At 41.7% G+C, this 14,026-nt stretch overlaps 1 protein-coding gene across 2 annotated transcripts in view; it reads right to left on the reverse strand.

The window, feature by feature from the left end:
* dnah10 (dynein axonemal heavy chain 10) overlaps window positions 1–14,026 on the reverse strand; it is a 344,245-nt gene that overhangs the window by 199,691 nt on the left and 130,528 nt on the right. For both annotated transcript variants that reach the window (XM_048242756.1, XM_048242755.1), the window contains 4 exons: window positions 10,800–10,978; window positions 10,467–10,678; window positions 9,777–9,933; window positions 9,400–9,633 (listed from right to left, as the gene is read on the reverse strand). In XM_048242756.1, the coding sequence (XP_048098713.1) occupies window positions 9,400–9,633; window positions 9,777–9,933; window positions 10,467–10,678; window positions 10,800–10,978 (782 nt within the window). The remainder of the gene's footprint in view (window positions 1–9,399; window positions 9,634–9,776; window positions 9,934–10,466; window positions 10,679–10,799; window positions 10,979–14,026) is intronic.

Genomic DNA, 14,026 nt, shown 5'->3' on the forward strand with positions numbered 1-14,026 from the left:
TGCGCACCTCAATGTCACAGGAGAGACTGGGCTCTCCCTTTTATGAATTGAAAAAGACGTTATGCTACCTGCAAACTGGCCTATGATTTCATTGCTGAGTTTGCGGCAAAGCAAGATATGGCGAGTCAGTGTCATTTATTTGTCCATGTTAGCCTACAGACCAGTTTCCATAGTGCACATCTTATCAACAGTTTGAATGTCGTGTGTGTTTCTGCTCATTGACAAATACCGTTCAGCACAATGATTCATGCCCAATTAATTTCCCCTGTTAAAGTGTTCGCCTTTGTTACACTATTGGTTTCGTGATGTAGCCTATGATAAACACCATATGGCCAAATATGTGACTCAGCTAATGTTATAGGCTATACAATTTCCCCTCTTAAAGACAAGCTGGTGTAGCTTATTAGACTAGGCTACTATTAAAATGCACCGACGGTAGCCTTGGCTATGTGTAAAGTAAGCTATCGCATGATTTCATGCACGTAAGTTCATGCATAATGTCAAGTTCGCACAGGGCCTCGCACCCCCTTGCGACGGCCCTGCAGCTCCTCCTAAGACAGTGAGGAAAAAGTTAATACGCGATAAACCCGGGAAAAGTTGACAGGTTTGTTTCGGTCCCAGTGATTATTTGTGAAATTGTGCAAACGACAGCCTTTTCAAGGCATTTCAAGGAAGGTGTCGTAGCATGCAAGCTCCCAAATTGACCCAGTAGCCTACACAAGGCATCAATAGCCTAAATTGTTGGGACTGGGGAGGGTCATGCGTTTTTTCTCAATCACTTTGGAGGGTCATAGAAAAATTTCTTGCTGGCGAGGGAGGGTCACGTCTTTTTTGACTAACGCTCCCAAAACTCCTCCGGTAGCCCCTTAAATAAATAATGAACAGTCCCTAATTGATTATAGCCTGTAGGCCTACACCAGCAATTGTTGAACATTTACCTGTACAGGACAGTAGCCCAGCCTAACAAGCAGATGTTGCAAAAGACATCAAAAGATGCAATTAATCAGAAATAAATAATGTAATCTGCATCGCTTTATTGAACAAACTGCAAGCAACAAGAGGGTTGAGTTTGCTGTGAGGCCAAACCCAAGAGCAGAGCCTATCTGTTAAGGCACTCGATAGGCTATAACGAGCTGAGTGCGCCTGGAAAGACAATAGAAGATGCTTTCTGAATAGCACAGCGAAGACGGCTCTGGTCATCCCATACCCTCCCCCCCACTTCCTGTAGCCTACCATTATGACTTGTTGCCGTTTTTTGGACATTAAGCTTTTTCACGTTAAGCCCCCCTCCCCACCCCTTCTTTCACAAGCAGTGGGGGGCTTGGGGACACAAAAGTAACACTTTTGGTAGACAAAGGAGGGTTCTCCAGCGCTTCTGTCGTTTGGCCACAATCCGTTGCAACCAGGCCACGACAGATATTTTAGAGCAGGGGTGTCAAACTCATTTTCATAGAGGGCCACATCATTGAATTTATAGGTTACTGAGGGCCACATAATCGGCGAACATGTGCATGGTGCAACCATGAAATCGGTATTGCAGTATGGCTTATTCAAAATTGCTGTGAAATGGTCCTAACCACTTTAAAACAGTGTGGCTGAAATAAAAAACAAACAGCCAACAGTAACATTTTCAAATGCAACTTCTAGGCCTACAGTATTAGTTAACAACTGATCAATATGCATTCATGGACTGACATTAATGAGAATAAACTGCAGTCAATAATGTGCATAACAATGTCCATAACACATATCACCACTAAAATTAACTGTGGCTAAGAAAGGTACTGTGTGTGTGCGTGTGTGTGTGTGTGTGTGTGTGTGTGTGAGAGAGAGAGAGAGAGAGCTATGGTACGTACACCCACCCACCCCCACAAAAACAAATTCACGTGTGTACAATATTTGTCCGTTTCCCGGTTTTAGGTCCGTGCATTGCAAAAAAAAGTAGCCTACATAGCATAACAACAATATCCACATGCAATAATACAACAACAACGTCTATGATGACCTATTCATTTGGACAAATTGATACAGCCCTATAGCTAAAGTTACCTTTAGTTTTGTTCTAGCGTACCGTGACGTCTGGCTTTAAACAGCTGTAATCTAAAGTTCTGACAAGCACACCAATTGCCTACCATATTCTTGCCCATCTGGAATAACTCCTCTAGCTTTGCTGCCTCCATCCTTTCTGTTTTCGTTGTTTAAACTTGTGATATCCATAACTAGTGAATTGGCCCAACATTGTGTGCAGATAACCATATATAGATAGCCGAGTAAAAGAAAACAACAAGTAGCCTAGTTGTGCCTGCGTGCGTATTCTGTCTTTAAAGTTTAATAATGTTCTGCACGTTTTACTAAAGAATAAAGACGTGTGTCGAAAATTGACTTTATTTTCCATACGGAGAAATAACATATGCAGAGTCTAACCAAGGTCAATCTTGCCAAAAAAGCCCTCAAACCTGAAAACACATGAGGCAAAAGTGCACAACATCACAAAACAAACTAAACTAACACGCGCATATTTTTGTATTGCAATCATTGTAGCCTACAGTTGTAACAGCGCGTAACAGTCGTTTTACTCCCGGTATGCGCTCATTATAAAGAACGTTTTTGGTGTCCCAAAAACAGCTATCGACGTCTTATAAACAAGTCTTGCCAGGAGCAACACCTTGCAAAAAATGATAACAATAGGCCTAGGCCTTTATATGGCTCTGCTCCTGCCTAGATTCGAACTCAGAACTGCCTGAAAGTTGCAGACCTGTTCTGGAAATACGTGCATTAACCCACTCGACCGTCAGACAACGCTATCTGCTTCGAGTAGGCCTATTGGGTAGTACTGTAGCCTACACTGGTTGCTGTGGCACAGTCTTGAGTGACCAAATTCATTTTTCTTTGTCATATGAATGCTGTCATTTTGTTAACATTACTGTTAAGGAGATGCTGTAGGCAAAGGCTATATTTCAACCTCGTTAGTGTAGTAAAAAAAACAGAACTATTCACAAGGTTTCTGGGCAGCATAATTATGTTCTGTTAGCAAGCGAACTTCTCATGACTACCGACAAAGTAGCCTACTGCCAGCTGACGAAGCTCTCATTTTAAAACATTACTGAGAGACAGGCACTGTACAATCAAGAAATCTTGCCACTGAATCCAAAACTATGTTTAACATTATGTACAAAGCTTAGGCTACAGTGGACTAGCATGTTGCAGGGGCTGCTAAAAACACAGAAAAACGCACTGAAAACTCGGCCAATCACAGCCCTTGCTGTCGAATGCGCCGTCTGGTTCGACCGTGGAACGCCACAGCGGACTATGCTGCCCCCAAGCGGTTGCAGTTGTACTTACATTTCACCCAGCTGCGTGAATCACCTTGATCGTGAATGAAGTGTCAATTTTTAACTGGGACCCACTGTAGTTCTTCCCTTTGTTACTCAATTGTGAGTCACAGCAGAGGGCCAGTGAATAGCTATTTCCAAAATTATTGTGGAATTCAGAAATAACTTGAGGATCCAAATTATTCCTAAACACTGAACATTTTTATCCTCCAAAAAGTCTAAGTCGCCCCCAAAAACTCTTAAATCGCCCCCAAAATCAGCTTAATGAGAGTAAGAACGTGACCAAACCATGTTTAAATAGTGATTTTGAATCTTGAAAATGTCAGATATGGACTCGGCATCTCCAGTAACCCCTAAACACATACTGGCATTGTCCATTTTGGCCAAGCAGCTCCTATAATATGATCAATATAGGTGATTATGCTAATTTATGCTAATTAGCTACAATTACACAAATTGCCCAACATATGCAAATTAGCATCCAGCAGTTTCTGCATGCTGGGGACCCATAATATATATTTCTATCATAAAACTTTGGTGTACTCAACATTTCCGAGTTCACCTTTCTGTCAACTGGACTATCAGGGGATGCCCCCCTTGTGATGAGGTCGGCGACGTTCTGTCTTCCTTCGACCCACCTCCAGCTATCTACTGATCCGGCCTTTTGGATTTCTCCAATCCGGTTAGCAAAATATGTCTGATAGCCATAGCTATTCTTCTGGATGGCTCCCAGAATTGTCTGACTATCAACAAAATTAATCCACCGATCGACATTGATGTAGCAGTGCTTCTCGAAGTATGTCTTCAGGCGGGATGCAAAGACAGCCCCGCACAGCTCCGCTCTAATGACATCACCTTTCTGGTCTAGAGGGGTTAGCTTGGCATTTGATTCAACCAGCTTCACTACGACTCCATCTTCTGTCTCCCACCGTAGTTAAAGAACGGCGCCGTAGGAAGCTTCACTACCATCGGAAAATGTGATCCCCATTGGGCGGCCTATGGCTCCATGAGGTGTGAGACTCCTGTCGAATCCTGTCGAATGAGTTGGCCAAGTGTCACATATTGCTCAAAGAGTAAAGAGCAAAGAGGCGAAAGAGGATCGTCCCAGGTGTCCTTGGAAAGATGGTCTCTTCCTGCTTCCTGGAAGGATTCTCTTACGAGGGTCGGGGGTGCCGCCTCTGATCTCATCCTCTCGTAGATCCAGTTCTCATCTTTCCTCGCCTCCTTGAGAAGTTCACCGACGTCAGCACACAGAGTCTGTCAGATTAGGGTTCATATCCCAATCCCAATGCCTTATTCTCCTCGTCCCGCATCTGGTTGGGGAGTATCAGGGTCTTAGGCTCTGTTGACCTGACGTTGCTGAGGTCAGTGGGTTTCTCACTCCTCCCACTTTGGCCTGTCAGGACCCAGGGCTTGAGGGAGAAGCCACCTGCTTTTAGGATTTCTTTCACTCTTTCGGTCATCCTAACCAGAGTTTGGAGATCATCATGCGATGTCAGGACATCGTCCACACAGCAGTCCTCTGTAAGGATCCGGGGCTCTTTGCCGTTTCTCTCATGGCAACTGATTTCATCTTCGGGGTTATCCCTCCAGAGGAATCGATGGAGGTGGACCTCCTCAGCCACACTGAATCATACATTTTCTTAACATCGCCAAGAGCAGCATACAATCTGCTCCTGAATCTCAGCAGGACACCTCGGATTGAATTGAGGACATCAGGGCCTTTGTGCAGGAGGTTGTTCAGGCTCAACCCTTTAAACTCCTGGCTACCAGATGGCTGATGTACCAGATTGGGCCGTTCCAGCCCTTGATCTCTTCCTTTGTGAGCCTGATGGCTGCTCCTCTTGATATCATCTTGCGGATCTGCTCTCCATATGCCGCTTTCCACACAGGTTCTCTTGCCTGCGGATCTGCTCTCCATATGCCACTTTCCACACAGGTTCTCTTGCCAGCCGAGCCTTGGTGTTCCGGAAGGTTGCTTCCACTGCTAAGCGGTTATCTGGCAGAATCGCTGGGTTCACTTTCCACGGGTAGGCCACATCCCAGTGTGGGGCGTCACTGTGTTTGTCAGCTAGCACATAAGAGAGGCAGTCCTTTATCTTTTTTAAGTCCCTTTCTCTTTTTTAAGTCCCAAGGGTCATCTATCTGCCTCCTGGATGGCACTTGCTCCCGCATTTTGGGTCACACACTGCTTGGTCTTGTGTGTAATCCATTTCTCCTTCCGAGAGCTTGGTAACTTGCTTTCAAGGGACTGCACTACCCAACGGTTCTTTATAACGTCCTCTTCTCCCAGGATCACAAGGTTACTAAGCTCCACTGCTTAGATCAGCTCAATTGCTTTTCTAGGGTTGTCTCCCTTTACGGGGGGTAGGCCCTGAACCTCCTCGGATATCTTCAGAACGATTTTCGCCTTGTTCCCGAAGCAGTTGTCGAGGCGCCTGAACATTACATCTGCCGACGCACAGCTGGACAGAACCAAGTCTTTCTTCACCCTGTCACCGAGACTTGCCAGGAGGTGGAACCTTGTAACACCAGCCGTCCTCTGTGGGTTCCCCCGCTGTTCCAGCTCTTCCCATTCAGCCGTCCTCATGTCTCCTGAGAACGCGTGCAGGCGTGTTCTTTCAAGACTGATCTGTGGTCTGAAGCCATATGCCCCGGGATGCAGGCCAAGGATGCGTTGTGTGTGGTGGTGCATATGGAAACGCAGGTGCTGTAGCACGGGTACAGGTGTTACACTGGGGTCTTCAGGGGCTTTTGGGGCTGCGTGCCAGCTCCAGTGGACCCCTTGCAGGACTCGCTATGTTCTTCATCGGAATTTGCTTCTTCAACCTCTTCGTCAACCTCTTCTGTCCGCTTCAACTTTTGCCAGCTCCGCACCCAGTCATGTAGTCTGTTGACCAGCTTGTAGACTGTTATCTTGGCTCCAGAGACAAAACCTTCCCATTAAAGCACCTTCTGCTCAAACATTTTGATTCTCTCCAGCAGGCCCTCTCTCAGGACTTGAATGTCTTTCTCCGACTCCTTCACATCAGTGTTCTCCACTTCAGCACATTTCTCTTCTGCACCGTCAGTGTACAATTTAAGGTCGACATAGGCGAATTTGGACCATAACATCTCCTTAGCGAGCTGGAGCGTTTCTTTATAGGTGGCAAGGCACGTCGCCATCTTCTCCTCTACATGAGCCGCTTCTTTTCTTGCTTTTTCTTCCTCGCTTTCCACTTCTCCTAGAGCATCAACATATTCGAGACCAGTGTTGTGCACCTTTCCAAAGTCCACACCAAGTGCTCTGATCTCATCAATAAGCACCCTTTTTTCTAGGAGGTCTCCAGCTTTCTGGCTCTCTTGCTGAAAGAGCCCTGTGCTGTTGAGCACTTTCCTGTTAGGGCCACTAATTCTGCCGAATCCATCTTTTCTGAATTTCTCCATAAGTGTTACTGGCAGCATTTATAGCTCTGGTTTAAGGTAAACATTTGATCAAACATGTAAATAAGAAATAACAAAACTTCACAAATGGCAGAACTCCACAGAAAACACCTCCCACTTAAAGCTGCAGTTGGCAAGATTGAGGGGACACAATTTTGAATGAACAGGTGGAGAAGAAACAACTCCACAGAGAGGCTTGGGCTTCAGGGCCCCCTGAGCTCTTGGGCCCAGTAGGCCCATACAGTAATCCATCCCTGGACATAGACCTGTGGTATCCCTCCATTTGTCTCCAAAATTCATATTTTAAAATAAATTACAAACTAGAGTATCTTTGTTAACCTCTATATTACACAGAATATAATAGGTCTTTAGGACTAATTACTTACAGTATTTTTTTTTTTTTTTAACAAAGGCCTACCTCCATTCAAATAAAAGCTGTAGTAGTGTTTCTACATGTTGGCACAAAACATAATTTCTGTCAGAAACCAGGCTACAATGCATGGTATCACCGCCAGTGCATTGTAAACGTTTTTTCTAAGTTGTGTTTTCTATGTTTTGCCTGCATGGATGTGCGATTAAATGTGTATCTAAATGTAACATGCAAGATGCAACAAACTTTTTGTAAGAAGCCTATAAACCGATTCATTTCTGACATTACTACTAGGATATGAATGCATTATTTATGTTGTAAGAGGTGAAATGGCTGACGCAGGCACGCACAAATTCATCATTTAAACTAAAAGGGCACTGTAAGTTTCACTTTCGTTATCATTGCGAGAAAATAGGCTACAGTATGGAAAATGCTTCAAAGTTCCCTTTGAGCCTAATCGGTTCCAAAAACGAATGGGGTTTCCTTAGCCTGTGCTACACCTTTCCAACAGGTTTTGTGAGAATTGTATTGGTAGCTTTTGCGATATTGTTAAAATGCGGGCCTGCACCGCAGTATGGTGCTTTTGATAGCGCACACCACACAACCTTTTCATAGCGTGCACCACGCAAAACCACCAGGACACACCATTCAGGGGTGTACTCTCTCTGGAATCACAAATTACTCATTTATGCATTATTTACGTTGCGTAATCAACGTTTGATTACATTTCAGACGGTGGTGCTTATTGGGTTTCCTGTAGTCTAGCGTTTTTCTATGTCCGCATATTGGGGGGGCATTTTGGTAATTTCTGAATATTGTCTATGGCAGGGTGTATATATATATATATTTGGATGGATAGATGGATGGATGGAGCCTACTGTAGTTGTAGGCCTAGGCCTAATGTTTAATGTGAAATAAAATAAGTAGCCTAAAAGGCAACATTCGAAATACGGAGAAATAAGGCAAGATAAGAGTAATTGGGGAGAAAAACTGAGTAGCTTGGCTATTTTTAAGATCTTAACGTTACTTTGAGCTGAGACAAGGATGGATATTCCACAGCTGGTTCCTTGAACCCATCAATCAGCAAGTTTAATTTTATTTTTTTTTTAGTTTTTTTTTTATGTTGACCCGAAATCCTGGAAACCCAGGAACATCACATTGTTGGCCAGTGAATGGATGTAGGCCTAACTAGATTGTGGTGGATCAATCATATTGCCCTCTTAATTTAAATCGTAAAATATTCTGTGGTCTCAGTTCACTGTTGAATGGGTAGGTTTAGCCTACCCTATGCTTGCTCAAAATATATGCTTTGTCTAGTAGAGGTGCTTCAAATTGGCGCTTTTAAAAATCGCCTGTCTCAGAATATGTAGAAGAGTCGGTCGAGGGCAATTCCGCGCAAAACTGTCACATCCACAAGGCCAACACAATGCCATGGTAGCCTATTTAGTTGCCTTTATGGACTTGACAGTTTTGCTCGGTATTGCCCCCGTATCATTATATAAAGCTCTGTTTTCGTCGTCTAGCTTTCTCCTCTTTGAGCAATCCATGATTTGAAAATAACTTACTTATCGCTAACTTAGATATCCATCTGATTGTTTCTCGTCCCGTCTCCTCTCCTCGCTCGTTTCAGGCTATCAATGAGTCTCTTCACCATAGTTGGTTAACTTTACTCACTGACTCGACTTTGTCAGAATGCACAGATTTCACTGGCTGAGTAGCATCAAGTGAAATGATGGTTCCTGAAGCTACTGAAGTAAATGCCGTTTTCCTAACCTATGAAACATTTAGCGCAGCTTTGAAACCTTACGTGAAAATCTAAATTAGGCTATTATGGTCCGGGTACCGATAGGATCACGTCAGGGTCCGGACTCGGACCGCGGTCCACCATTTGACGACCCCTGGTCTATGGTGACTACGGCCCTGCTAAACAGCCTACAGGTTTAAACCTAGCCCAGGACAATATAAACCCTTCCTGAGGCCAAGAATTGAGTTCAAGCACTAGGATTGGCCCACAGTATAAATGGGGCTATTGAGTGGGAAAAACAGTGAATTTTCTGATCTGAAGTTGAACTCCAATTGGACTTGGGCTGAGACAAGAGGATGGCTATTTCGCAGCTGAAATAAAATAAACCTTACTTGACTTTATTTGACTATATTGAGGCCATCGTGGAGTTGATTGAAAAGGATATTCTTTTTATTACCATATACTATTTTGTACATACCAGAGACATTGATTAATAGATACTGCTTGTTCTCTAATCACCATCTACTGACCTCAATGACCTCACTGATTAGTGAGAGGTTCTTCTCCCATTGCTGTACAGTAGCCAGGAAGGGCCCCACAAAGCGACTTCCAGCCATGCTCTGCAGGTTCATAGCATTGTCATCCAAGTTCTGAAGTATTTCATCAACTGCGCCTAGTATGGAACCCCGCTCCTGTGTGCCTTTGAAGTAACGTTGTACAGTGAACTTCATGCTCTCCCAGGTGTCTACCACTTCTTTTACTCCCTGTATGAACAAAGAGAAATATTTTTTGTACATTAAGTGACAGTTACACCTTACGCACTCTGAATGCATTTTACAAGATTACAGTTTACAGGTAATTTAGTACTTTAGAATTTCCCACAATGAGAATTATTTTGTGACTTTACCTTCTCAATACTGAGTTCTTTGACTGCTGAGGTGACAATGTCTCCGATCACACTGCCATATTTGTGCAGCTCCATGGCAAACATGTTCTCTAGGGTGAAGGTATCAGGGTTCATCTCAAAAGTTGTGCCTGTACGATCCATGAGCGCCTTCCAATGCCTGAACAGTCATATTCCTCATAATTCATACTTTTCAAGTTAAATAATATAAAATACACAATAATGTGAAAATGCTTGGTCCAAATGCTTGTTACCCATTTTATTGTGCTGTTATAGTACACTGTTTCGGTAAAACAAAATAACACTTTGCTGGATAGTTTGTCCAGGAACCTTTCATACAGTATACTCTATACCAAGATCAAGATCTAGTTGGTATTGTTTTCAGTATGACTTATTTTAAGAAGTTTCATTATGAAAAGAAGCAAATTTGGCTGCCAGTGTGTTGAGCAAATTTGTCTTGATAAGACTACTCCAAATAAGTCAAATCTTTAATTTCTTAAATTAGGTCAAAAGTTTTTAAGAGAGCACTAGGTAAGTCTCTTCATACTAAAAACAATACCAAATACATTTATCTTTTGCAGTGCAAGGGGTCTAAAAGGGACTATCCAAGTAAAGTTTGGCCCAAAACATTAATCAAATGAGTTTGCAAGCAAGTAGGACTACAACCGGATACAGTATGTGGTTTGCGCTTGCCTTTCTCGAAGGGCATCATTTTTAAGGTCCAGCAAAAGTGGCAGCGACTCCTTAAACTCCTTCATGCGACCCTCAAGGAAAAAGGCAACAGGCAGAGCACGCACATCCTTGGGAAGCTTCCTAAGAGTTTTAATGAAACTCTCAATACCCTCTTGCAAAAGCTGAATATTCAGGTTCACCCACAAAGTCTGAGACCACTCTGTCTTTGCTGCCTTAAAGACAAAAATGCATAAAAACACAATTGACAAAGACAAAAAAAAAATTACAATATTTGTAATTTTTTAATATTTGATAATTGTTGACCATTTCAGAACTTGGTCTACTGATTCTTACTTTCTGGGCTTTGTAGATATCATATATCTGACGAAGTCCACGCATCTCTCTTTGTGCGTTCACAAGTTCTGGGTACATGGTGATAGGAAGGTCAAACAGCTTCTCAGCATTCGCTAGCTCTTGCCGGCCAGCCTCAATCTTGGCTAATTCAGTCTCATAAGATCCCATGACCATTAGCCCTTGTACATAAATGACAATAAAAAGTAGGTTGAATTGACAGTGAAGGATTTCTTTTGTTATAAATCTTTAATTACAACCCCAAATCAGAAAAAGTTGGGATGTTGTGTAAAATGCAAATAAAAACAGAATGTGATAATATACAAGTCTCGCAAACTCATATTTAGCAGCAAAAAGGACATTCAAATGTTGAAAATGAAAATTTGGACTTGGATTTCATGGAACATGTATGTTCATTTTGAATTTGATGCCAGCACCATGTTATAAAAATGTTTGGACAGGGAATGTTTGCCACTGTGCTGCTTCACCACTTAATTTAACAAAATTCTGTAAATGTTTAGGAACTGAGGAGACCAGTTGCTAGAGTTTTGAGAATGAAATGTTGTCCCATTACTCCCCGATATAGGATTTTAGTTGCTCAGCAGTATGGGGTATTCTTAGTCATGTTTTTTATTCCATGATGCACCTAATTTGAGTCTGGACTGCAGATAGGCCACTTTAGCACCTGGACTATTCTTCTATGGAGAAATACTGTTTAAATATGTGCAGAATTCATTTTCATTCATTTCCTGAAATATTCAAGGTCTTCCCTGGAATACACATTGCCCAGATGGCAGTATAGATAGATAGATAGATAGATAGATAGATACTTTATTGATCCCAAAGGGGAAATTCAAGGTCTCAGTAGCATAAAGACACATCACACACAACATTCACTAACAGCAGAAAAAAAGTAATTAAAAGTATATAATATAAAAAACACAACTAAGCAATGACAGTAGAAGATAAAGAATATACTAAATACAAATTATACTAAATAACACTACATCTAGTCAAGTCTAAAAACAGTATCCACATAGTGGGTGATTAATCATGAGGCGCTTGCCATGACAGAGGCAGGGACTGAGCCTGTGATTCTCTGTGCATAGTAAGGTAAGGTGCTCTGTGTGAGTGAGTGTCATGGTGATGGTGCAAATGAGTAAGTCCAACAGTGCAACAGTGCAAGAATAAAGTCTAGAGACCAGCATCAAATAAATATGGACATATAAGAGAGTAGGCAAGGTAATATAAAAAAACTATAGAAGAAAAAAAATAATAATAATAATAGTAATTATATATATATATATATATATATATATATATATATATATATATATATATATATATATATATATATCACTGATTCTTGAGATAAGGGACAAAAGTACTTTTGAAAAGTGACAAACAAAAAATCGATACTACATTAATTTGAATTGGATATCATCATAAACATAGATCTCATCTATCATGCCTGAAAAGGAACAGTTTTTTTATTAACCACTTTTTATAAAAATTGACATTTACTGACTTAGTAACTTATTTGGCAACTCCGTCGGACACATGAAAATATGTTTTTTTTTGTGTGTTTGATCAATTCAACAACACTCTAAAGTCTTTAAGTGTGTAGAAATGGTGTGCCTTAGCAAGGTTTAGTGATAAACTGCATTGTATACACTTTTAATATCATTTTACATTGTTTTGGAATAAGCCATTTTAAATTACCTTAATTTTGTTTACTATTTTTTAATTTTTAATATATACAATTAGTGGTTTTGTGCACACAAGACACTGATGCATGGAGATAAGTTGGTGTTTTAATGTATGAACACACTCAATTGAACAAAAGAAACATACATTTTTTATAAAAATGAAAAACCTCCATCTTACGGTGTTGACACACAACTGACGGTGTTGTCACACAATTGACGGTGTTGACAAATTAATTGAGAATCAAACTGATTAAAGATATTTACCTAGTTTTGACATGGCAGTATCAAGGGAAAGGGTATCAAACTTCAAACAAAGAGTTTCTACAGGACCTCAGGCAAGTAAGTTCTATGATTTGCTCAGCAAGTAAGTAAATATAGAGTTTTATCTGTCATTACTGCCTTCGGTGTAGAGCCAAGTATTAGATATTTATATATAATAGTTTGTCTAACCTGCGGGACTTGGGCATTGGACAAGAGGTGTTGAACATGCCTACGCTCTATGAAGTCCATAACATCAGGGGCTATGGCATAGAGCTCCCTGGTCTGGCTTGCTTGGAGGGGACAAGCTGTCCCTTCAAAATCTTTCTCTGGACAGAAAAAGACATCCCAGACATACTGGTCACCTTGCTATTTTATAGTTGTATCAGGTAGCTTAGTTGACTTTACATTCTCCTATGTGGGCCTAACACTTCAGCCATTTGGAACAGAAGGTCACACCAGAATAGGCCTGTTTAGTAAGCAGGATTTGATGGCTGCATTGCAATTCAATGCGGAAGTAATCCAAGTATTCAGAATACGTTACTCAGATTGAATATGTTACTTTTTGGGTATGTATTCTGTATTCTGTAACAGAATACTTTTTGAAAGTATCCTTCCCAACACTGCCTACATCTCATGAGTCCCATGCGCTTTCCCACCAGTGGAGCTAGTTGGCTAGTTGATAAAACTTTTGCCAACTTAAAAAAAAAAGCTTCACTCCAGTCGCGTTTCAAAGACCACTGTTTTCCAGCAACAGGATCCATCTTTTTTGTTTTCAAGTAGCAGGGAATTCACGTGGAACCGTCGCAACTCTGTCGTCATTACGTTAAGCCCGCCCACTGACTCTACACACAATATGATTGGCCTGATCAAAGTTTGATTTTTCCAGCTCACAAGCCAACAGAGAGTTGCTAGACTACCCTGGCTGCAAATTACATTTGCTTCTGCTAGGGTACATCTAGATTTCTAGGCTACCCTCCTCCCATATTTAGGGTGAAAATTGGCAGTAGGACCACAAGGATGCAATAACTCAACTTTCACATCTTGGTGTTCTATACCTACATCAATGGACTTTCCTAACCACCAGTGATCATCATACACCACTGCCAGCTCCTGTCTCAATACTGTTGATAATTATATCAACAGTAGCACACACAGGATCTTTCAATGGCTCCTCTTCCATTTCATCCACCAAATCTTACATTTCATCGACCAAATCCCCGGCTTCTCCCTACTCGCCCTTTTCCATTTCCTAGAAATCTA

This window comes from Alosa alosa, chromosome 5, assembly GCF_017589495.1.
Source record: "Alosa alosa isolate M-15738 ecotype Scorff River chromosome 5, AALO_Geno_1.1, whole genome shotgun sequence".
NCBI classification, from domain to species: domain Eukaryota; kingdom Metazoa; phylum Chordata; class Actinopteri; order Clupeiformes; family Clupeidae; genus Alosa; species Alosa alosa.